This window comes from Callospermophilus lateralis, chromosome 7 (assembly GCF_048772815.1).
Source record: "Callospermophilus lateralis isolate mCalLat2 chromosome 7, mCalLat2.hap1, whole genome shotgun sequence".
NCBI classification, from domain to species: domain Eukaryota; kingdom Metazoa; phylum Chordata; class Mammalia; order Rodentia; family Sciuridae; genus Callospermophilus; species Callospermophilus lateralis.
The window spans coordinates 133993903-134018484 of NC_135311.1; the positions used below are offsets into that span (position 1 = coordinate 133993903).

The 24582-nt window shown below is 58.1% G+C and overlaps 1 protein-coding gene across 3 annotated transcripts in view; it reads right to left on the reverse strand.

The window, feature by feature from the left end:
- The window catches only part of Kazn (kazrin, periplakin interacting protein), a 346698-nt gene that overhangs the window by 109302 nt on the left and 212814 nt on the right, over positions 1 to 24582 (reverse strand). Inside the window, exon 1 of one of the 3 annotated variants that reach the window (XM_076861244.2) lies at positions 9646 to 9853. The exons of the other annotated variants lie outside the window; for them this stretch is intronic. Within the exon in view, the coding sequence (XP_076717359.2) occupies positions 9646 to 9853 (208 nt within the window). Of the gene's footprint in view, positions 1 to 9645; positions 9854 to 24582 lie in introns of those variants that run through there. 3 annotated transcript variants of the gene reach the window in all.

A 24582-nucleotide genomic window follows, 5' to 3' on the forward strand; every position in this document is an offset into this window, starting at 1 on the left:
CCCCATGGCCACTGGCAGGGGACAGCTGTGTATGCCAAGTACCCCGCCTGCCTCTAAGGGACCAACCAGCACTTTCTAGAGCCGCCCCAGCCCCAGGGCAGGAAGAGGGACTCCTGGGGGAAGGTGGAGAGGAGCTTGAGGCCACCTGTGGTGTCCAGAGCTCCAGCTGCCACCAGCCCCACTGGGGAAGGCCAGGAGGCCGGCAGGGGGCCTCCACTGCAGGGATGGACCCAGGCCACCGAGCGAGCGAGCGCACACGGGGTAGGGAGCGTTCAAGCCAACCCAGCCCAGCCCCGGGCCCAGCAGGACGGGTCCTCCCGTGAACCCCCTGGGCCAGGTGTAGTCAAAGGTCGAGGGGGAGAAGCAGGACTTTGGAAGGAACCTGAGGGGTGGTGACTGCTCGGCTGGTCCCTGCAGACAGAGGAGGGGGGACAGGAAGTGGAGTGGCCGGCTCCGTGGGGTCCTCGGTGGGAACTGACCCCCACGGTGCTCAGGACCTGCCGAGCATCCCCCAGCGAGGTCCACGCCACGGCTGTCCCCCACGTCCCACAACCCAGCAAGGGCAGGAGCACTCTCGGCAGGAGTCACCGTCACGCCCAGGACTCTCCACCACACCGTCCTCCGGGTGAAGGGCAGGTCGGATGGGGAGGGTGGGCACTTGGCGGAGGTGCGGAGATGAGAGAGGCCAGGAGGGGCAGACTGGCTTGGGGGACCCCGCAGAGACCCCGGCTCCTCCAGGCGGCAGGAGGGGACCATCAAGTGTCGTTCCTGGAACCCAACTGAACACAGAGCTGGCACTGGACGCCTGCCACGGGGATGATCAGGGCCTCGATGGGCCTGGGAGGGGCCGAGGAAGGACGTTTTCCTGGTTCCACTGAAGGGTTTTAGGCAGAAAAAATGTGAGTGCTGTGAGGGGGGCTTGCCCCACCCGCCCGCCCGCTCCGCCCATTGGTGAGTGACCAAGTGAACCAGCTGGCCAGGACAGAGGGGTTTCCCATGACGTGGGGCTCTCAGTGCTAAAACCGGGCAGGCCTTGGGCGCAACAGGACGAGCTGGTCACCCTAAGTACCCACAGGTCCCCCCGGGTCAGGTCTGCAGGGAACAGATCACCAATTACCGACCAGGTTTCTAAGGCGCCTCAGACTGTGCCCAGCCACCGCGAGCAGCCACCGTGAGCAGCGGCGGCCGGCATGGCGCACTCACCCAGCAGGGGAGAGGCCAGAGGCGGCCACCCGCACGGAGGTCCCATGCAGGTGAGCAGCAAGGCCAGGCTGAGCTCACCCTCGGCCTCCGCCTGTCCACACACACCGTGGACGCCCGGGAGGGGCACCGCAGGCTGAGCACTGACATCCTCCAGGGTTGGCGGCACCCAGGGGACAGCAGAGGCCTGGTCCTCACGGGAGGACTCGGAGGCCCAGGGACGGGTGCATCTGGTCCTCTGCTCTCTGGCACTGGGGATCAGGGGGCCACCACCTGGAGGATGGCGGGGTCTCCGCTGCCCCCCCAGCATCACCAGGACGGCCACCGCTGGAGTGAGGCTGGGATCGGAGAAGGTACCCCGTGAGGGGCAGGCGGCTCCTCCCACCCTGGAAGGCCCTGGGCAACCGGCTCTTGGCAGCTGAGCAGGGAAAAGACGGGGAAGTGGGGCTGGGTGGCAGAGCGTCGGCCTGGCTTGCAGGAGGACCTGAGAGGGGGCGGGGGGGACAGTCCCGTGGAAGGGCCAAAGAGCCACGATCCAGCCGCAAACTCAGCTTCACCTTGGGCCCCGGCCTGGCCCGGCCCAGAGACCCCCGTTCTCTGCAGAGAATTCGCATCTGTAACAAGTTCTCAGGGGCCACTGAGTGGCTGTCCCTGGCAGCACATCTGGACACCCACTGGCCAGGCTGCTCTGGCTGAGGGGGTGGGGGCAGGGGCCTGAAGGCACAGGCAGGAATGCAGGTGCCCAGGGCTGTCCCCAGAGCCTCCCGAGTGCCCAGTCTATGGGGCCAGGAAACTTCTAGAAAGAAGCTCCTGAGTGATTCAGGCGCAGGTGGCCCAGGGGCCACACATGGAAGCGTCAGGGACCGAGATGGCAAAACAAACATCTCGCTCTTACCAACGGGGAGGAGCCATAGAACTGTTTCTTGGCTGATTCAAGGCCACCTCTGACATGAAGAATCCCAGCCACTTGGGGCCTTTTACAATTAAAGAAAATTTAAAATTCTGTTTCAGTTGTTCTACGTCCAGTGGCTGCGGCTGCGGACGGGGCGGGCACAGGTCATTTCCGTCTCTGCAGACAGCACTAGCGGAGAGACCCACGGCCTGTGGCCCCGCTTCCCCGCCTACAAAAGGGGAGCCTCCTGGGTCATTCTCAGGGCACAGGAGAGAGGGAAGACATTTCTACCTACACACAAAGACGCGTGGCACCCGGGTGCGAGAAGGCAGCTTGGCAGGGGACACTGGGGACTGGTCAGCTGCTTGTACAGGCAGAAGGTCTCAGAGGGGACCAGGAAGGACAGGAGCTGGTGCTTGAAAGGCAAGCCCCCGGGCTGCGGGAAGCTAAGGACCTCCGCTGGTCCAGGTGCCGAGATGGACAGGAGCAGGGGAAGAAGCCCGGGCGTGCAGGTGGCCACAGAGCCACAGAGAGGAGGGGTCCCACGGTGGGGAAGCTCTGGTTAGGTGGGATGTAGGAATCAGTCTCATCCAGCCCCAGGACATACCCAGTCCCTGCCGAGGGCTCCAGGGCTAGAGATCCCCCACCCCCCGCCAAGCCCAGGCCTCTGCAGACAGGGGCCTCTCCTCCTCCGGCACCGTGCCAGCACCAGCGTCCTGCTCAAGGCAGATCCCGAGGACCGGGGAGGTCCTCGGGGTAGGCAGTCACAAATACACCGGGGACAAGCTGATAGAAGCCCCAGTCACCCCCTTTAAAGAAAAGAAAAAGGTGCGTGGTTCCAAGCATCCCGCAGCCTTGTGTTTGAGCCCAGGAATCTCAGGGCTCAGCGGGCAGGGGAGGGCCACGCAGGGTCTCCCCATCCTCCTCCCTCCAAGCTCCTTGGCCTCAGGCCCGAAGGACATAAAGGAACAGCACCCCTCCCCCACGGCTGGCACCATGGAGATGCCAAGAGGAAGCCACTGAACACATCTGCCCCTTCAGGGCCAACCACCAAAGGGAGCCAGGGGGTGGGGCAGGTGGGCCGGGCTGGAGCGGCTGGAAGAACAGGCTCCACCGGTGACTCTGGGGACCAAGATGAAGACCTGGATGAGTCACAGGAGGAGTTTGGCCTCCCCTGTGGCTCAACAGGCAGCAAGGAGCGTTGGCCACTGACAGAGCGGAAGGCCAGGCAGTCGGGGACCAGGGGCCGGGGACAGTCTTGTGAGCTCACACGACAGAGAAGGCCCAGCCCTTTCCACTGGATTCCGAGAACACGTGCCCGGGCAAGGGGTGGAGCAGAAAAACAAAATAACATTTAGCTGGGGTGTCCAGCTCCCCTGGTCCACTGCAGACACCGTGGGAGTGAAGAGGACGCTGCTAATGTTTATATCAGGGTCCGGAGGGACCAGGACACCTGGCCTCTGGAACCAACCTGGTCCCAAAAGGGCAGAGCTTCTCAAAGTCAGATCAGTGGGACCCCATATGGATCCACCCAAGGCACCTGATAGAGAAAGGCTCGGGGGGGGGGGGTGTGCTGAGAATCTGCATGAGCACCCCAGACGGTGATCCCCAAAGGCTGAGACCCCCTGAATGGGAGACGGGGCAAGGGACGAGGGTGAAGAGGGACACCTCCCACCACTGCTGTGACACTGATGTCCTGTTGCCAGTTTTCAACGGGACCCTGGAGGCCACCCCACCTGGCATCGAGGGGTGGGGTGCGTTCCCTGCAGTGGTCCTGGCCCCTCACCGTGGAAACTCGGCCTGCGTCTCCTGCTCATTCCTGGACGGTGGGCCCCATCCCTGCTGAGGTTTCTGGCTCAGAGATCAGCACCAGGTGCCCACAAGGTCAGGGGATGGGGACAGCAGGAGGGTCTCCCACTTGGGCAAGCGTGGATTCTGGCTGGGCAGGGGGCAGAGATGGAGCCCCTTGGAGGCACAGAATCAGGGAATAGCTCTTCAGGGGTGCTCACTGCCACCCACCTCTGGATGACTGGAAGCCAGTAAGCCCGCGCACTCGCTCTCTCTCTCTACACACACACACACACACACACACACACTCAAAAAAACACAACCCATGACTGCAGGGTCTCAGCGTCTGCTCCGGGCCCTGCCGCATCCCAGGGAATCATCAGCTACTGAGGAAACCACCGGGAAGAGTGTCCTGTGGAAGGCAGCCTGGAACAGCCACATGTACTACTTCCTGCTTCCTGCCTAACATCTTTAGTGGGTTCCTCTGCAAGGTGGGGCAGATGCCAGTCCTTTCACGGGAACGCAGAGTCCACGCAAACCCGTGCCGCCCAGTGCTCTCTGGCCCCCAGACGCCCTCAGTAAATGACTCTTCGTCCTTAACAGTGGAAACACACTCCTTCCTGCCTGGGCACACAGGACTTCACAGCTCAGGGCCCACAGGTGAGGCCGCCCAGCAAGGGGCGGGGCAGGCCTAGGAGCCGCAGCCCTGTTTTCACTTCTCTCCAAGCCCCCAGGGAAAACTTCCTGAAGCTTTCATACAAGGTGCTGAACACACTCAGCTGCCTGCCACAGACTCACAGCCCAAGCCAGCGGGGAGCCTGCGCCGCCTGCCAAACCCAGGCACCAACCAAGGCCAAGCACCTGTGGATCAGCTGCCAGGGGCCAGGTGCTCCTGATACGGTCCCCAAAACCTGGCAGGTAGAACAACACGATTGCCACACCACGCCCACTACTGACTCCTCAGTCAGGCGCAGCAGCGTCCCCAGATCAGGGCCGGGACATCAGGCAAGACTCACCTACCTGTCACACCCCTCGGGCAGGGAATTTCTTCCAAATTTGGGGCTGCTGCAGCTCCTGACGGGCTGGCACCATCGGGCAGGAGCTGCGAGGAGTCGCCACAAGCCGCGTCCTCGGACTGGCCTCTCTTGAAGGCGACCAAGCAGCAGACCAGAGAAAGCCTGAGGTCGCCACCTTCCCGGAGGCCGGCACATGGGGTGCACAGCGGGGTGCCCTTGGGAACTGGAGGGGATCCTGACTGCTCCCCTCCCTGGCAGGTGCTCATCTGGCACACGCGGCAGCCGGCGCATTTGGAGAGAGTGAATCCATTAAAATAACTTCACACGCGCGTGCAAACACCTGCACCAGCCTACCCCGGCCTGCCGCTCCTCTCCTGAGTGTTTATAGCCCTGAGTGACTCACGGCAAACAGGATTCCCGAGGCGACCGAGGTGGCTTTAATGATGCGCTGGGCGCCCTTATCTGCAGGGCGAAACCCGTCCACACGGCTCCCCTGCCTTTCCACATTGGGGACTCGCCGTGTTTGGACGAGGGAGGCTCCCTGTGGGCCTGAGTGCTGTTTGCCGTGGGCCGGTCACGCAGGGGCTCTCCTCCAGGATGACTGGGAAATCGACCCGTCAACTCCACTGGACACGACTCCCTGTAAGGGGGCCCGAGGAGCGCCTTGGAGAGCGCCTGATGCCTCAGGGGCTAAGTCAGCAGCAGTCCTCAGAGTCACCTGGTGGGTCAAATCCCAGCATCTTAAACTTTAAAAATTGACATCCAGACATCATGGGCTGGACACACACCTGTAAGTTCTCTGGACTCTGGATCAACGGGGACTCCACCTCCTCCCTCGGATCAGGCCCTCTGGTTGCCAGGGATGCTAATCAGACTCCCGTCCAATCTCCAATAGCTCCCAAGTGGGTGAATATGATCCCCGTTGGATAAAAAGGTAAACGGAGGCTTGGGAAGTTAAATAACTTGCTTGGGATCACATAGCCAGGGCCACGCAGAACTGAGGGATTCCAACAAGTGTGTCTGACTCCCGAACTGGTGCCTGGTCCCCAGCTGATGTGCCACCTGCCCTGGCAAAAGGACAAAGTTTAGTCTCTCACCCAGAACCACCACACAGGGTGCAGGTGGCTGGCCACGAGTTAGGACTCTCTCCGGAAACCCATCTGAGCAGCGGTTTTCAGTCCTGATTCTCAGGACAGCCAAGCCCCCGGTGATCTCGGCCCAGCCCTGCAAGATGAGGAACACCCACCAGTAAGTCATAGTAGGTGGCTTCCTGGGCGCTTCCCCAGTCCACTGTGTGGGAAGCCCTCCTGCTGAAATTGCTAAGGTCCGAAGATCCAAAGATAAGCAAAGGTTGGTGTTACTCAAAGCAAGGAATGTCAGCAAGAGGTCAGTCTTGTTTTTCGAAAGATAAAAAAGTTAAAGTAAAATACACTTCCTTAAGAACAATATGGGGTCCTCCCACATGGCTTGGAAGTCTGCAATCTACGGTAAATTCCTGGCTGTGTGGCTTTGGGCAAGTCCCTCAGCTTTTCTGAGCACCGGTTTCCTTACCTGTGGATGGGCTCAGCAACCACACCTGCCCCCTGGGAAGGCTGATTAAGGCAAGCACCTTGTTTAGTTACCGCCTTGACTGGCCCTGGAGCTGGTATGCAAAGATCTAGAAGCACCTGGAGTCCCCTCCTCCAGGGATTTTATGTAGGGGGAGGGGCAAGAAGCAATAGACACAAATGACAATATAATGATCCGTAGGGCAAAGGTGACCTGGTTCAGATGCTTCCAAAGTGGACAGATAAAGCGTCCGCCTGGTCTACAAAGATACTGATTTCTCATCACCTTTTAAAAAAGGTCCCCGTAGCTGATGGCAACACCCTCTTGCCTTGGGGACTCAGTGCCCAGAGGCCTCCCTCAATGGGTCATCTCTCCGGGACCTGCCCTGCTTCAATCCCCAATAACACCTGCGCCCATCCTTCCGACCCCTGCCAGCCTGATTCTTCTCCCGGCACTCACAGTCCCGGGCAGTCCCCTTGCACATTTTCCTACTGGAAATCTCCTCCCACAGAATCGAAGCTCCATGGAAACAGGGCTGCAGTGGTGTCTGCTGCCATGTCCCTGGCAGCTATGACAGTGCCTGGCCAGGAGCAATGCCCGGGAAATGTGGCTGCGCGAACAGCGAGTGAGAGATGAAGAGCTGGACTCCTGCTGCTGCCACCTTAAGAACTTCCAACGAGCAGCAGGGGCAGCGGGGGAGCGGGGGCACTCTGGAAGGGTCTGACCCTCAGACAGAGTTACTCCCGCTGCGCCCACAGGGAAGCTGGGTTGTGGAGTATTTCAAGGTCAAACAGAATTGGGCCACAAGCACCCACTGTTTCTCTCCTGCTCTGGCCCCTGGTCCACCCACCCTGGGGGCCAGGGCTGTCACCATCCCAGGGCCCACAGCCCTGCTGATCTCAGGTCACCCTTCCTGGAGAGTGTGAGGGTGTCCAGGCCTCCATTCCATCATGAAGTCTCAATTCCCAGACTCTCCCACCCCATGGGACACACTTCCAGTCCCTTCAACTGACCACCCCTCCAGCCTAGGTCAAAGCGCTGAGGTTCTAGGGCGAGTCGCCCCGCAGCCTGGCTGACTGTTTACTTCAGTGACAGCTTCAGCTTGCGGGGAGCCAAAGACTTCCCATTTCCCTCCCAGAGGAAAACCCTCTTAAACAATTGCTGGTTTGAGAAACCATTTCCGTGCAGGCTGCCTCACGCCCGGCCACTGGCCGCCGTGGAAGCCCTGTGAAACTTCTGAACTTTTCTGGACTTTTAAAAAGCAGAGACGGCACTCAGCAGTAGAGCACTTGCCTAGCCAGGGCGATGCCTGGGTTCCGTCCACAGCACTGCGAGGAAAGAAAGAGCCGGAGAAAGGGGAGGAGGGCGGAGAGCGGGTGGGTTAGAGAAAACGCAAAAATGTATTTGAGCCACTGGTTTGAGCCTGCTTCCTGCCAGGGATGCCACCTGTAAGCTGTGCAAAGACAGCGCCAAGGGCTCTCCCCTTCAGGAACACACCAAGAGGGCTGGCAGCAAACAACCACCCCTAGACCCGAGACACAGGCCCAAGGCCGTGGCATGTAATTAGGATATGGTTATCATAAACAAAGATGGGGCCTCTCTAGACACAAAGCAAACAGCAGCATCTCCACCCAGCCCTCTGCCACATGTTTACATAATAACAACTTCCACTGACAGAACACAAAGCCTTGGATCCCTTAAGCATTTTACATACAAGGCAAAAGCCACTCCTGACAAGGTTCAGGAGGGCAAGACCAGGAGCATCGGGCCTTGGTGGTGAGCTAGGCAGGTGTCTGAAGGAAGCAATCCTTCCTCGGTACTATCATTTCCACTGTACAGATGGGTACACTGAGTCCCGGGGCGATGAAGCAACTTCCTCACACTCTTCCACAGGCTCACTCTTTGGAACTGTGCTGTTTTACAAACACCAGGTCTTGGCCCCTAACTGCTCTGTGCAACTGGGAAGGTCCGTCAAAGTAAACTCCCCGCAACAGAGAGGAATGCTGTGTCCTGACCCCGGAGCATCCCCTCTCTTGAGAAGACCAACTCTGCCAACAGGAACCAGCAGGCCTTGCAGCTCTTCCTTAATAGTAAGAAATAATTTTCAGGCAAATTAGCCCATGGTTGGTGAGCTTGCTGCCTGGAGAGGTATGCTATGGCCGAGGTTTAAATGGCAACAGACAAAATCTGAAATTCCAGCGCCAAGGTTCAGGACGGTGAGAACCCGGGCAAGCTGCTCAACCTCTGTTCTCAACTGTGCGCCACACACTCACTCTCAGGGCTGCAATGAGGGTTTCTAGACACACTGCATGAGAATTCCTGGAACACAATAGGTGTTCAATAAATAATGGGAAAACATGGGCTCCCCTTCCTCTTTTTCCTGGAAACAGTATTCTGAACTTCAAATTGATGGTGACAGACCCTTCTCAGAAAAGCCCTGAGACTTCCACCTCCATTGCTTCCTACGCGCGGAGTCCAGCGGATCCAGGGGTTCCTGACCCGCCCCATCACACACACCCATTACCTAACTCTGGGAGGTTGGAGGGTGGAGACAGCTGGGGCCGGAACCGGGTAGAATGGGCGCACCTACTGGGAGCATTTTAACACGAAAACGCTATTTTCCACGTGGGGCGGATTGGCCAACTACACGCCATGAGATCACTGCATTTGTCTCCGTCGCTGCAATTCCGTGCTGCATTATTCGGAGTTCAAGTGGAAAGGCAGCCAGCTCTCCGCTCCCAGCCAGGGTGCGCCCCTCGGAGGGGCGGCGGTCAGGGGGCTCCCTACGCGGGACTCCAGCGGGCTGCCAGATGGGTGACAGATGCCGCCACCGGGCCGCCCCAACTTCGCACCGGGCCAGCCCCTTTCCCACGCTCGCGCGGGGTCCAGCGGGGAGCTGGGTCTCCAGGCGCTGCGGGGTGCACGCCTCTGACGGGCGCGGCCGTGACCTCTCCCGACAGTCCGCTCGGGGAGCTCAGGATGAAGTGCCGGGGACTCCCGAGCCCCCCGCCCCCCTGCTGAACAACTAACTCCACGTCCCGCGCCTTTCCCCGCCGCACCCGCCCAGCGCTCGGGGCTCGAGCGGCCAGAACTTTGCCACCAGCCGCTTCCCGATCCCGGCCCGGAGCGCCCCCGCGCGCCCGGCCCCGGCGGCTCCCGGGCCTGTGGCAGCGCCGCGCTCCCCGCCCCGCGCGCACCTACCCGGCTGGCTGCAGTCGCCATCCGCTCGAGCCGAGGGCGCCCCGGCGCTGGCCGGATCGCCCGGCCCCGCCGCGTCCGCGCACAGCTCGCAGGCTGCGGGGCCCGGAGGGCGCGCGGGCCCGGCGCCCGCCCCGCAGGAAGGCGCCGGCTCGCCCTGCGCCGCGAGCTGGCGGACGCGCTCCCAGGAGCCGGAGTCGGCCGCCCGCATGCCGCGAACACGGGGGGCGCTGCCCGTGGCGGCGCTGGGGGCTCCGACGGCCGGCGCCCGGCTCACAGCCCCGGAGGCCGCCGCCGCATCGGGGGCCGCTGCGCGCCGCCCGCCCGGCCGCCCGCGCGCGGGACCAGGGCTCTCTGTCCGGCCGGGCGCCGGGCCGTCCGCGGCCGCCGCACGCGAGGAATCCGCCGCGGAGCCTCACGTGGGAACGACTCCCAGCCCCGCGCTCCTCCTCCCGCTCCTTCCGGGCTGGCGACCGAGCGCTCGCCCCGCCCCGGCCCCGCCCCCGGCCCCGCCCCGGCGCCGGGACCAGCCCCAGAGCCTCCCGGAGCCCCAGGGCGCGCCAGGCCACTGGGTGCGCCCCCGCCTGCTCATTCCCAGTGAAACTGAGGGTCAGAGAGGGGGACGGCGGTGCCCGCGGGGTCAGGGGCGGCCCTGAATGAAGGTGACCAAAGGCTGCAGCTGGCTCTCTGGCGCTCCAGTGTGCAAACCAGACCCTGGAGTCAGCCTCGTCAAAGGGCCAAGTCCCCAAAACCGCCCTGGAGAGGGTCGACAGAGGGACGTGGGACAGGCTGGACATTTCCTTCTCTCCAGTCTCCTCGGTGACCTGTCATCCTTTAGGGCTGAGGGCTCCGGCCGAACCAGTGGGGGATTCAACCCTGAGGGGCTGTTATCTGGTGGGAGGCCTCAGCTTCCCCCTCTGTCAAATAGGACATCAGTCATTCCCACTCGGTCCATCCTCAGGACCGCGTATGAACTCCCCAATGGGGGCAGCCCCCTGCAGGCGGGACAGTGGGGGCAGGGGAGCCAGGAGGCCAGCCAAGAGCTGTAGTAGGTAGCATTCTGGAGGGTGGGCAAATCTGAACCCACCACCGGGAGTGGGTGTTCCAGCGGCTGGTGAAGCTCCTATAAAGTACTTGCAGCTCGGGTCCCTTTGATCTGGGGATTATGATCCTCTTTAGGAGGACTAATTATCTCCCACAGCCCTGGGAGGCAGCTCTGGTTTCCCCCTCCTAGACACAGGGGAGCCAAGCCAGGTGAGGAGTCCCACACACTGGTGGGTGCCTCCTCCTGCTTCCGGGCAGCAGTAGCCGCCCCTGCCCAGGCCTGGCTCTAACCAGGGAGTCTCCCTGGCCCTGGGGGGAAGCTCTAGGTTACTGGCAAATGGCTCTTGGACAAGCTGTGGGAACCAAGTTACTTTCCCCCAAGTCTGAAACCTTTATGTGTCACTTTCCTGACCGTGGGCGAGAAGGCCCAGCTCTCGCCAACCACAGTGGCCTGGCCACCAACCAGCATGACCTCCCCAGTTTCCACACCTCCCACATCCTCCTCACCTGCCCAGTGACTGGGCAGCTGGCCCAGCTTCAGAGGTCAGAAGGCTGCCTGGGACCCCCGCACCTGCCTAACTGAAGTCCTGGGCGCCCTGGAAGGTGGACGGGCTGGCCAGCACAATGGAAGAGAGCCACCCTCAGGTGAAACACCCTGGCCATTCTGGATGAAGAAAACTGACCCCATCCCAAGGACTAGGGGGTGCCAGGAATCCTCAATTCCTTTGCCTTTGCTGAGATAACAGGCAAAGGAAACAAAAGGTGGCCCTGAGGCTGGAGAAGCTGGACACACCTTTGTTCTAGAGGCATCTGGGCCTGGAGTCGGCCTGAGATAACTTCTGAGACCCACCTGGGGGCATGAATGAGTAGCTGGGGGTGGGGAGGGGAGGGGGCTGTAGCTTGCTTCCAGGTGGTGTTCTTTCAGGATAAGACACCCTGTGCATAGTGTGCACTCGGGAAGATTTTTCACTTCTGCAAAAAACACACTTTCCCCAAGTTCTTGAAGGACAGGGCCTCCTTAGTGGACCTTCTGTTTCCCTACTGTGTGTGTGTGTTTGCTAGGCTGGAACCCAGGGGTGCTTAACCACTGAGACACATCTCCAGCCCTTTTAATGTTTTATTTTGAGACAGAGTCTTGCTAAGTTGCTTAAGGCCTCACTAATTTGCTGAGGCTGGCCTTGAACTTGCCATCCTCCTGCCTTAGCCTCTCGAGGCTCTGAGATCACCAGCACGCAACAACACAACACGCCCAGCTGTTTTTCTACTCCTGATAGAGATGTGCCCTTTCCCTAGACAAGGGAAAGGACAGCACAAGTGTGAGTTTGTAACACTGGTTGCTTGGATTCGACTTCAGGAAGACATTAGGGGATGGTGGGGAGTGTGGTGCACCAGGAATGTGGACCGAGTGTTTCCAGATCTGGTGAGTTTAGAATGTTGACACCCTGCAGTTTAAAAAGACACGTAAGGAAGAAGAGAAGGAAGAACAAGAAAGTAAACAGGTCTAGAAGGTTCTGCCTAGCCCATGGGCCACCAGTTCTCATTCCCCTCTGCAACCCTCAGAAAAACTCTGCATAAACTTCCTGGTTACATTGCAAGTCTTCAGGCTGGTTCTCCATCCACCGCCCTGGGGAATTTCCGCTATGCTCCTTACTCAGCAAAGTGGGGCCCTGGCTCCTCTGCGTGTGTGTGTTCCCCACACTGAGGGCCAGGACATCAGGTGGTGCCCGCTCCCCCCACATTGGGCTCCCTCCCCTCTCCCCCGCCCCCAGCCAGGCGCAGCCCCTCTCCCTCTCAGGCTTCTGGCAGCAGCGGCTGCGCTCTCCAGTCGACCAGGAAACCACCTGCCCTGGGTGGGGAGGCATTTCTCCTAGGAGGTGTGTTCTGGGACAAGGACACCCTGGCCCTGAAGACACTCCTGTTTAGTTCTACAACAGAAGACCCAGGAGCCAAGAGCCAACGGCCCGTTTCCTGCTCTGGGCGGCCCCTGCAGGTCCCACACCAAGAGAACTCCAGGCCAGCTTCTGGACATTGGAGCTGTGAAGCCACCCGGGGCCTGTGCTCCAAGGGACCTCCACTTGGGCTTGACACCCTGCAGTCCTGACTGTTCTTTTTTTTAAAACTAGGGCCTCACACTTCATGGTGCATTGGCACCCAGAGACCCTTCCAGACCCTTCGGGGAGGCTGGCTGCGAGTGGATGCTGGAGACGCTGGGCCTGGGCTGGTTCACTCCGACCTTCCCGGGGGCAGCAGAGGCTTTAGAGGTCAGCAAGGCAGCAGGAACCTTCCATCCAGTCCCTCTGGCGACCCCTGGTAAGAGCAGAGGGAGTTGGGGGAGGGGTGGTAGGAGGGGCAGTGCAGCCTGGGGGCAGGGTGTGGGGGTGGCTCTGGCTCTAGGCTCCCCGGCTGGAAGGCGTCCCTCTGACCCTGACCCTGGCTGACAGGGTGCCACCAAGGAAAACACAAAGGACCTGAGGACACAGGGGTCAATGCAGCTCCATTCACAGTGCCCTGGGTTCCCAGGGGAACTCCCTTCAGATCACAGGAGAAAAACGACAAGATCTTCTTAAGGACAAACCCTAAGACGCATTGTGCTCAGAAACCTTATATTTGGCATCTGCTTGGTTTTGGAAACTTGAGCCTATTGGAATTTTTCAGTACTTTTTTTCCTAGTTGTGTTTTTAACACCCGGAGAGGGTATTTTCCTGCAGTCTCCTGAAGACATGTGACTACTCGCTCCAAACCCCTTTGGAGGGCCCACAGGTGTCTGACACTCATGTCAACTCTCAGTTAGACTTCCCAGGGGGCCGGGCGCCAGGGTGCACGCCTGTAATCCCAGCCGCTCAGGGAGGCTGAGGCAGGAGAATAGCAAGTTCAAAGCCAGCATCAGCAAAAGCAAGTTGCTAAGTAACTCAGTGAGACCCTGTCTCTAATAAAATACAGAAAGGGGGGTGCTGAGGAAGTTGCTCCGTGGTTAAGCACCCCTGAGTTCAATCCTTGGTACCAAAAAGACTTCCTAGAGGACTGGGGACTTCAGTTGCCATAACCAGTTCCCTCAGTCCCCAAGCTGTGTGTGACTGTGGGTAAGGTGACTTGGGTCTCCAGGTGGTCTCACTGGCAGAGGTGAAATGAAGGGCTGACTTAGCAGCCACCAAGGGCCTTCCTAGTTCTTCCCAAGGCACCTGAGTTGATCTTTTGTCCTTCTTCCTTTGGGTGGTTGCGTGGGTTCGTTTTGGACGTGTGGCGAGGAGTAAAGGGCACGGTTACTTACTGCTGCTGCGTAACAAGTCACCCCAAAGCTTAGTGGCTTCAGACAGCACATTTGGACTGCCTCACATTTCCTATGGGCTGGAATTTGAAGCAGCTTAGCGGGGTGTGTCCGACCCAGGGCTCTCCCAGGCTGCTCCCGACTCCAGGCTGAACTGGGCAGGAGCTACTCCCAAACTCATATATGGCAAGATTCGGTTCCCCCAGGTCTTGGACAGAGACGCTCAGTTCCTCATTGGCTCTGGGATCTTGCTTCCCACGAGGGCTCTGAGAACGCGTGAGAGCCGTGTGTGCAAGGTGGAGGCCACGTGTCTCTGTACCCTCATCTTGGAAATGACATCCCACCACCTTTCCCCCACTCTTCTGATCAGAAGGGTGACAAGAAGCCCTGCCCACAGTCAAGGGGAGGAGATCTAATGGGGGTGTGCATGCCAGGAGGTGGGGGTCACCGGGGGCATCCTGGAGGTTGAGGACACAGCTTCTGGGGGCAGAGAGAACAAGACTCAGGTCCCAGCTCTGAGCCTCCCATGATCAGAGCGGATGATCTGGGGGCATGATCTCGGCAGATGATTCACCGTTGGAAGCCTCAGGTTCCCCGCCTGCAAAACTGCTTCTTGGGTTGAGGTTTCAGAGAGGTGAGGCACATGTCCGGCTCTGCACTTCGCCTGGCATAGGGCAAAACCTCAAAAACTGGATGGAGGGACATTCCTAGAGGGGGCTGAAGGGACACGCCCATTGCTTCTGAGCCAGACAAGCAGTCCTGTGACCTCCACGGGAATCTGTAGGCGGCCGTCCACTCCTAGGGACTCCAAAGAGGCTGCCAAGCCCTTTGGCAAACTCTGGGCTTGCCTTTGTGGCCAAGGCCACCAGTGGGGACAGTGCTGATCTCTTCTTCCCTCTGTTATCCCAGTAGGACTCTGGGGCCCAGGTGCAGCTGGGAGGATTAGAGTGGGCTATTCCCCCCAAACCTACTTAGACCTTTGTCCTCGGGGGTGGAGGATTTTACCCGAGATCTACTCTGCCATCTGTGCCGGCGAGGTTGGGGACTTTTATGGACCTGTCACAGGCTCACCAGTACCCTTTGACTGTGTTCTCAGGGCCCCAAATGACCTGGCAGAGATCCTGGTCTCCTCCAGGGGCTTCCAAAGAGGCTGCACTTAGCCCAGTCCTCGGGCAGAATGAGACATGAAAGCATTTTCACAGAGCACAGCTGGTCCCCAAGCCTGGCCTCAGCTCGGACTGCTCGGGACACAAGTTAGATCTTTTTCTTTTTCTTTTTTGTCCTTTTTAATGGAACTGGGGATTGAACCCAGAGGTGCTCTTCGTCTGAGTCACAGCCCCATCCCTTTTTATTTTTATTTTTTACTGTGACATAGGGTCTCCCTAAGTTATCCAGGCTGGCCTCCGACTTTCCATCCTCTGGAGTCTCTGGGATTTCAGGCATGCACCTCGACACCTAGCTCAAGTTAGATCTAATCTAACAAAAAGATAAAGTCTTTCCTTATCCAGGGCCCGCATCTAACCTTTATCTTCTAAGCCCTCCTTTGTAGAAGTCACTTTAAGCAGGAAGATTTCTGCAGGAAGTTAAAATGTTGCAGCTCATTCAGAATAAGAACAATAACGGCTTAGATGCTACAATTCATAACGGCAAAGATGCTACAATTTATAACGGCAAAGATGCTACCATTTAGAATAATAATAGCAGCCCTGGCAAATATTGACCGAGCACTATCACCAGGCCCTGGTCTAAGAATTGTGCGTATTTATTCTGGTCTGCATCTGGAATGTCTGTCTCCCAAGTTTCAGGTGTGGACGGCCTGGTCCCCAGCTGAGGGTGCTACTGGGAGGTGGAGGAAACTGTAGGAGGTGGAACTCCCTTGGAGGAAGTAGGTAATTGGGGCTGTGCCCTGAAGGGGATTCTGGGACACTGGCCCTTTTCCCCCACTCCCCTGCTTCACAACTGATGCGGCATGAGCAGCTTCTCCCCACCATGTGCTCCTCTTCATGACATTCCGCTTTGCCCTGGCCACAAGACAATGGAGCCACGACACCTCTGAAACTGAGAGCCAGAATAAACCTTTCCTCCTTATAAGTTGGATTTCTCAGGTATTTTGTCACGGTAACAGAAAGCTGATGAACACACTTTTCATTTAATCCTCCCAACAAGCCCAAGGGATAAGTGTACCCTTATTATCATCTCCATTTGCAGACAAGGAAACAGAACTAGAGAGGTTGGATATCTCTATGTCTATGTATGCAACAGGTGTCATTTATTAAGTATTCCTATCACCCCAGGGACTGTGCTTTTCAGCTCAACCCTCAGCCACCCTATCCCTGTGCTCTGGATGTGAACCCTGAGGTCGAGGGAGACTAAAGGTCTCAACAAAGGTGACGTGACCAATAAATGCAGGGTTGGAGTCTAACTCTCAAAAGTGAGGTTTCCTGTGAACTGCCTCCCACATCAGCGCTTGGGAGAGTGTACACCTGCCCAGAGAAGAATGGTCAGCTCCTTCCTCCTGCTGGGGACTCAGGAAACCTGCGGCCACCCTCAGTACATGGGCCCTTTGCTGCCCCCAGTGGTCACTGGTGGAATTCCCCTTTCCAGGTTGACAACTCTAGCAACAAGTCAGAAAGGAGCCCAAAGCAGTGAGTGAGGGGCCTGCAGACACTTGCTATGTGCAAGACACAAAAGTAGGGCTTGGCTCTGGGGAAGTGCCTTCCAGGTAACCCTCACCTGTCAGACCCTGTGAGTCCGCTTCCTGCGTGTGACTTAAGAGACACAGAGGGCCATGGCCCTGCAAGGACCCAAGAGGGAGCTGTCTGCTGAGCCTTTCTTCCACTGTGCCTGGCACACTGCTAAGCACTTCTTACCTAAATGTTGCCAATTAATACGTGGAGATAGGGCCATTGTTTTTAAGGATTATTAATAATATTAGATAAAGATACTGGTGCAGTGGTGCATGCATGTAATTCTAGTGGCTCGAGAGGTGAGGTAGGAAGATTGCAAGTTCAAAGCCAGCTTCCGCAATTTGTGAGGACCTAAACAACTTAGTGAGAGCCTATCTCTAAATCGAAAAGGACTGGGGATGTGGCTCAATGGTTAAGCACCCCGGGTTCAATCCCTGGTACTCCCAAGACACCCCCAAATATTAGATAAAAATTTTACACACATTAGTTCATTTAATCCCCAGGAAATTATGTAAGTATTCTTGTTGTCCCCGTGCTATCGATGAGGAAGCCAAGGCACAAAGAGGTTAAGTGCCCCAGATCACACAGCTGGTATAAGGCAGAGCCAGGGCTCAAGTGCAGGCAGCTGAACTTCCAGAACATGTTCTACTAACTATCATGCCTCATTCCCATAATAATTATTTAATGTTTTATAGTTAAAAATAAGATATAGAGAAGTGAAAGGATTTATCCAAGATCACAATGCTGGTAAACATAGGCCCAGTACTTCAACCAAGTCTATCTTTATCTCTTCATTCACTGACTCAACAATTCCCCACACCAGGCACTGTAGTGGGCTCCGGAGGTGACAGGCAGGGCACTGTGGTGTGCCAGCATATGTTAGTCAGCTTTCTGTTACTGTAACAAATACCTGAGATAATCGACTTAGGAAGTAAAAAGGTTTATGTTGGCTCATAGTTTTGGAGGTGAATCTATTGCTTTTAGGCCTCTGGTGGGGGTGCCCACCGTAGTGGGAATGCATGATGGAGCGTATCTCATGGGGAGAAGGGAAAGAAGTAGAGTCCCACCCTCCCCTGCAAGGGCACACCAAGGACTGGAAGACCTCCTACTGCACCACCTCTTAAAGCCATCACCACCTTCCACTAGAGTCAAGCTGGGGACCAACTTTTGACAAAGGGCCTTCGGGGGGACACTTGGGGAAACGGTAGCCCTGGGGCAGATCCTGCCAGCTCTGGCCATTTCTGCAAAGGAGAAAGCGCTTCCCCAGCCCGGGCCCCGCCCTTCCTCCCCACCCCACTCCTGCAGAAGTTCTGGGTCACGGCTTCTCTCCCAGCTCCAGCGCCACTGCCATTACCCACGGGGACCTGGGGGGACCTGGGAGGGCTGCGGTGGGGACAGGGGCTGAGGACGGAGCTTTACAGCTTCCTTTCTGCAGCTGCCCTTTAATTTTGAGTGAAGTCGGGAAGTCAGGCCTCCTGCCTGGGCCTCCGTTTTCCCACCTGTGAATGGACAGAAGACCCCTGCCTACCCACCAGAGGGGTGCACGAGGAGCAGAGGAACCGCGTGGGAAGTCCTGTGACCACACAGCATTGGGCCCGGGGGCAGTGGAAGCCTTTCTTCCTCTGCTTGCTCTTTTCTCTCGCTCCGTCTGCACTTGGCCTCTGCCCGGGCCCGCTCCTGTGCTCCATACTGTGGAGGGAGGCCGTCCGGCCCTCTGCAGAGGACACTCCCAGCCCTGTGGGATGCTAAGATGAGAAAACTCTCCAGATCACAGATGCCTGGTCATTGGGACTGGTCTGAGCCTGTGCCACCCACCTCCCCTAGGACACAAAAAGCCCCCAGAGCCAAGCTAGTAAACTGTTTCCAGATTCTTTCAAGGTGAGCAGTGAGGTCCAGAGATGCTGGCCTGGGCTGTCCCTTTAAGGCTTAAAGTGCCCATTGCTCCTAGAGTCACTGGGCTCCCACCGTGGCTGCAAGCAAATTACAACAATAGGGTGAGAAGCCTGTGCAACCGCAGGCCTGGCCTCTCATGGGACAATCTCTGAGCCACCTGCGATTGGCAAAAAGGTGCCCAACACCAAGGGGACGGGTTACTGGTTCAAAGACCAAGCTCTCTTGTGTCATTTGGTGGGTGATAAAAATGGAAGTCAGAGAGGCTCAGACACTTGCCCGGGGACATTCAGCAAGTACAGGGTGCAGAGAAGCTGACCTGGGTAAGCCCTGGGCAGTAGTTAAGTGTAGCCCCAGGACCGGCCACCTCAGCGCTTCTCCTGCCAATGTCCGGATTAGAGAGTCAGGAGGTGGGGCCTGCCGCCCTCCAGGGCCTTGATGCTGACAGAGCTCAGGGCCAGCCCCTGCCCAGCTCCTGCTGAGTGGGGTAGGACAGGAAGTGGAGCGGACAAGGTCACATTTCCAGGGAGTGCAGCCTCCGGTCATATAATCCCCCCACGCTTCCCACCCCTGTCAGCAGGCCACCTGCCGGGCTCCCCAGCCTGTCCACACACGTCCAGGCGCCTCTCTCCACCAAACCCGCCATCACCCAGAGCTGCTCCTGGCTTCTGAAGCCGAGCACGTCCCGGCCACACAGCAGATGAGGGACTTCAGTGGCTGCCAGGCCCCCAGCAAGGTGGGGGTGGGCTGCCTTTGCCCCAGCAGCCCCCGCGTGGGCCAAGCCCTGGGGGGAGGCAGAAGGGTCCGCCTCCTGGTCATCAGGCAGTGTCGGGGGGCCCTGTCTCTGGGTTCTCAGGGCACGGTGTGTAGTGGACCCGGGTCCCAGCGGGACTCATGAGAGTTTGTTCTGAATTCTTCTTTCCCCAGGACTGTCCCTTAAATATCTTTGGAAGTGGTTTCGGAGGCAGATTTGTTGAAGGGAGACTCGGGAAGGACCGGCAGCGTCCTCCTGATGCTCCTCCTCAAACAAACAAGCAGCATATGTTCGCTAAGCAGGAAAAGGCTTTTTGTCTTTAAGGATGTGACCCTGGGAGTAGGTGGCTTCTCCCAGATCGGCAGCCCCCAGGGGGCACATGCAGGGATTTCTGGGGCCAAGGGGCTGCTGGAGGGCCTCATTCCAAGTCCTGCTGTGGACGGGAGGCAGGGACAGGTCGCAAACACGCTTCGCGCTCACAGTGCCACACGCCTCCTGAGCACGCGCTGGTCCAACTCTGAGGCAGGAGGACCACAAGTTTGAGGACACCCTGGGCAATTCAGTAAGACCCTGTCCTATAATAAAAAATAAAAAGGTCTGGGGCTGTGGCTCAGTGGCAGAGCACTTGCCTAGCACGCGCCAGGCCCTGGGTTCAATCTGCAACACCACGGAGATAGACAGAGAGATGGTGGGTAGGGAGAGCTCCCAGACCCTCCCCTCTGTCAGCCCCACCAGGCCGAGTGCCCTGGGAGCCTGTGTCCACGGTTCCAGACAGGCCAGGTGCAGGCTTGCCCACCTGAGCCGCGCTGCAGCCCAGACCATTGTCATCAGCACCAGCGGAATCAAGGGGCAGGGTCTGTCCAGGATCACGGTGGTTTCCAGTGTTGGATCCCTACTTACTAATCACACACAAAGAAAGCATCCTCGAGGGACGGCCCAGACCCACCACTCTGAAGCGCAGGAGGCCTGAGATGTGGAAGCAGCTGGGTCCTGCCCAGGTCAGTATGGGGTCGGGGATGCCTGCTGGGCACCCCGCAAGCCAGTCGGGGCTCTGCACTGTCACACAGAAGTACTCTTTCAAGTCCATGAGATAGAGAGCATACATCCAGCCCCCCTCCTTTTCTTTCTCTGTCATCATTTGAGAAACTGGGGCCCAGAGAGGGGGTGTGATTGTCTGAGGTCACACAGCAAATCAGTATCAGAGTTGGGCAGGAGCTCAGGCTTCAGGACCCCTTCCTGTGGTACTGCCATGTTCTCTCCCTCTTGGGAATGTAGATTTCTTGGCATGGACCCTCAGACGGGCATGGAGTGCCCACGCGGCAGGCACTGTCTGGTCAGAGAGCTATCTGGGGGCTGTGGATGGTGCTCAAGACACAGACCTCCGAGTCCCAGAGTCCTGTGGGCTCTGAGTGGCAGAGGCTGCCCGGGCTTCCAGGACGATGCGCAGCCGTAGGAGAGGCTCCCAAACTGGCAAACAGCAGCCCACGTTTGGCTCCCAGCCACATTTTGTTTTTCCTAGTATTTTTTTTTTTTTTTTAACAATTCACATGAAACTGCCAACATTTAAGGATCAGGAGATTTCACATAAAAGACAGGGTTTCTGGTTTCCCTTGGGAAAAAACAAACAAACAAACCCTCCGGCTCTGGCGAAGGGCAGCCCCAGGACCCACCTGGCGCGGACGGGCAGGGGCTGGGTGTGTGTGTCCCTGTTGTTCGCCAGGCTGGCACCTTGCCCGTGCGTGTGACCTCCCCGCGCATAGCCCTGGGGACGCGCACCCTCATTTCAAGGCCCCCCCCCCAGTGTTAAGACCCCAGGCTCCCCGGCTGGCCATCCTGGAAATCCTAGTTGTGAATGATTCCCAGCCAGGGGGTGGTGTTGCTCCTTAGGGGACAGTGGACAATGAGGACATTTTGGTTGCCACCCCTGGGGGAGGGGTGCTGTTGGCATCTAAGGGGCAGAGCTAGGGACACTGCTGAGTGCCTCACAGTGCAGAGAACTGCCCGCATCGAAGGTCAGCAGGGTTGAGGCTCAGGAGCCACCAGGAGTCCCAGGAACAGGGTCCCAAGAGGCAGGGACAAGAGGCCCCAGGAACCCACAGAAGGGAAGGCCCAGGCCAGCCCTGCAGGTGGAGCCCCTGTCTGTCATTGCGAAGGCCCTGGAACAGCCACTCGATGGCTCCCCTGGGAGAGGGGAACCATGACGGCCCCTCGTGAGTCAAGGTCAGGAGTGAGTGTCGGGCGCAGCCGGCCAGCCAGTCGGGACAGCCACAGGCCACACACGGCCCAGAGTTGTCTCAGGAGCCGGGGGCCCATTGACTGGAACGGACCAGAGCTCGGCAATCACTCCTAATGCATTTATTGAGCACCAGGTGCATACAGAGCATTGCATTAGGCCAGGTGAGAGAAAGTGGTGAGGTGCCAAACACGGCCTGGCCCTCTGGAGCTCAGGAGGTGGCCAGTTGTAAAGGGGGTGCCTCGGCACGAAGGGGGCTCATCCTGTCACCAGGGCCTCCAGGACACGGGTGTCACTCAGCTGCATCTTTGAAAGGTGCCGTGGAAGCCTGCAGAGGTGGGGAGGTGGAAGGGTGGGGCGGGGACCAGACTCCGGCACGCGCCGGGGACGAGAGGCTTTCATTAGGCGGCAGGGACACTGGTGGGAAGCAGAGCGGTGTAAGTGGCTTCTGGGCACAGCGTCAAGGTCCCCAAGATAAGCTAAATGAGAGAGAGAGAGGGCAGAGTCACAGGGACCCTGGCCACCGTAGAGGGACAGAAAGAACCGACCTCGGAGAACCCACTTCAGTTCCCAGAGCTTCGCTTTCCTCATCCGTCCAACAAGGTTAAAGTGGTTTTTTTGGCACTGGGGACTGAACCCAGGGTCACTCTGCCACCGAGCTACATGCTGAGTCCTATTAAAATAGTGTTTTTCCTCTTTTTGAGACAGAGTGTTGCTGAGTTGCCCAGGGTGGCCTTGAACTCGTGGTCCTCCGTCCCTGGGATGGCAGGCGGGTGCCACTGAGCAAGCTTCTAGGAAGGTAAGCGGTGACAACCGGTTTGAATCTCCCTGACCTGAAATTCTTGGGACCAAAAGTGCTTTGGAATCTGGACTTTTTTCAGATTTTGGGAATTTGCATATGCATAGCGAGCTGTCTCAGGGACAGAGCCACGTCTAACTCAAAACCCACTATGTTTCTCATACTCCTCCTTCATGGGTGGCCCACAGGTGATTTCATGCCAGATTTTTAGAGCCACCTGCTTTGGACTTCAGACTGTCCCATGAGATCAGTGAGAAATTTTCCACTGGGGGGTGTCATGTGGGTGCTCAAAAAGTTTCAGACCTTGGAGTGTTTTGTATTTTGTATTTCCAGCTTTAGGGCTGTTCAACGTGAACCACACAGAGGGCTTCGCATCCCAGAGCTGTCCCGGGAACAAGGCACCAGGTGACATGTGATACGTTTAATCAGTGTAGAACTGCATCAAAGCACGCGCTACTACACTGTGCGCATTCAATGAAGGAGGAAACCTGGGAGGCAAGTCAGTTTTAACTTTCCCAAGGACACTGCTAGGGAGTGATGAGGACAGGGCCTGGCCTGGGTGGTCAGCTCCGGTCTACCTGCTCTGAGCGGTTCTGTCCTCCCACTTCTCCAAAGAAGCAGCACATGTCCTTAAGAATACGTGGAATATAGCTGGGCTGGCGCATGTCTGGAATCCCAGTGACAAAGGAGGCTGAGGTTGGAGGATTGCAAGTTTGAGGCCAGCCTCAACAATTCAGTGAGACCCTCAACAACTTAGTGAGACCCTGTCTCAAACAAAACAAAACAAAACAAAAAAAACAACACCAACAACAACAAAAAAAAAACCAGAAAGGACTGGGGCTGTGGCTCAGTGGCAAAGCATCTCTGGATTCAATCCTTAAAAAATAAATATATATGGAAAATACAGCAGGTGAGGTGCCCAGCAAGACACTGGTACAGAAATCAGTGCTCAGTGGCGTCCCAGCCTAGGTTGGCTACTGAAGCCCAACCCTCAGTGCCAATGAACACAGGGTGCCCGAGAGTCTCCACGGTGGACACGTGGGTTCTGGGGAGAGTTGGGCTGGAGGAGGTGCCCCCCACTCAGATGGGAAACACCCCCTCCCCCCTCTACATCTCCATACTTTGCTCTCTCTGTTCTGGAATGTTCTCCTTCCCATCTCCATGAGCCCTTCCTTCTTCCCTTCCAGCTCCGAGGACCGTTCTTCCCAAAAGGAATTCAGGTCCTGCCTGGACAGAGTCACCGCGCCCTTGTCTTTGTACCAGAATCCAGCCTCTGAGGTCACCGCACCAGCTCCGGCAGCCCAGCGCCTCCTGCGGGTCTGGTGCAGGCGCAGGTCCTAAAGCTCAGGACCTGGGTGGCGTCGGAGCGTCGGCGGTCCCCAGGAGCGCCCAGGAGCTGCGGTCCAGGGTCTGGTGCTTCTGAGTGAGGGCCGTGCTCTGAGCAGCAAGGTCCAGGGCCTCCCCCGGGTCACCTTCCAGCAGGGCTGCCCCAGCTCATGTCAGCCAGTGAGTCCCTCCCACTGCGACAGCGAGATCTGATGCTGAAGGAGTGTCCCCTCTGGGGGCTGCCACTCTGAACACTTCCAAGGGGCCCTCATCTCCACTCCAGAGCGCGTCTCCGCCCCGTCTGGGAGGAGAGGGGCCCGCGTAACGAGGGCAGCCTGGGTGACCTGGGCACTACCTCCCCTCAGTGCTGGGCACTCAGGGGTAAGGGGCCCCCTCTAGGAAAACGCAAGCTCCCGAGGAAGATGCTGTTTTAGTCCGTATTTTCTTCCCTCCTGCGGTGACCAAAAGACCAACCAGAACAATTTTAGGAGGAAGAGATTCCTTGAGGCTCCCGGTTTCAGAGGGCTCAGTCCGCGGGCAGCAGACTCTAGTCCTAGGGCTGGAGGCGAGGCAGGACATCGTGGTGGAAGAGGGAGGTGGAGGGAAGCGGCTCACATGCTGATCAGGGGGCAGAGAGAGTCACTCTCCAGGTCCCAGATACGGGCACGTCCCCGGGACCCCTGCTCCAGCCACCTCCCACCTGCCACCAGCCACCACCCGTTAATCCCATCCGGGGATTGAGCACTGATGGGTTAAGTGGTCCTCTGAACCTTGCTTTGTCTCCCACACGAGCTCTGGGGTTGCCTCACATCTAAGCCGTAACAGATGGTGAGGACGATTTCTAATATTAACTTACTTGCATTTTGGTGGGGGGGTCCTGGGGATGGAACTCCGGGGCACCTGACCCTTGAGCCCCATCCCCAGCCCTATCTTGTATTTTAT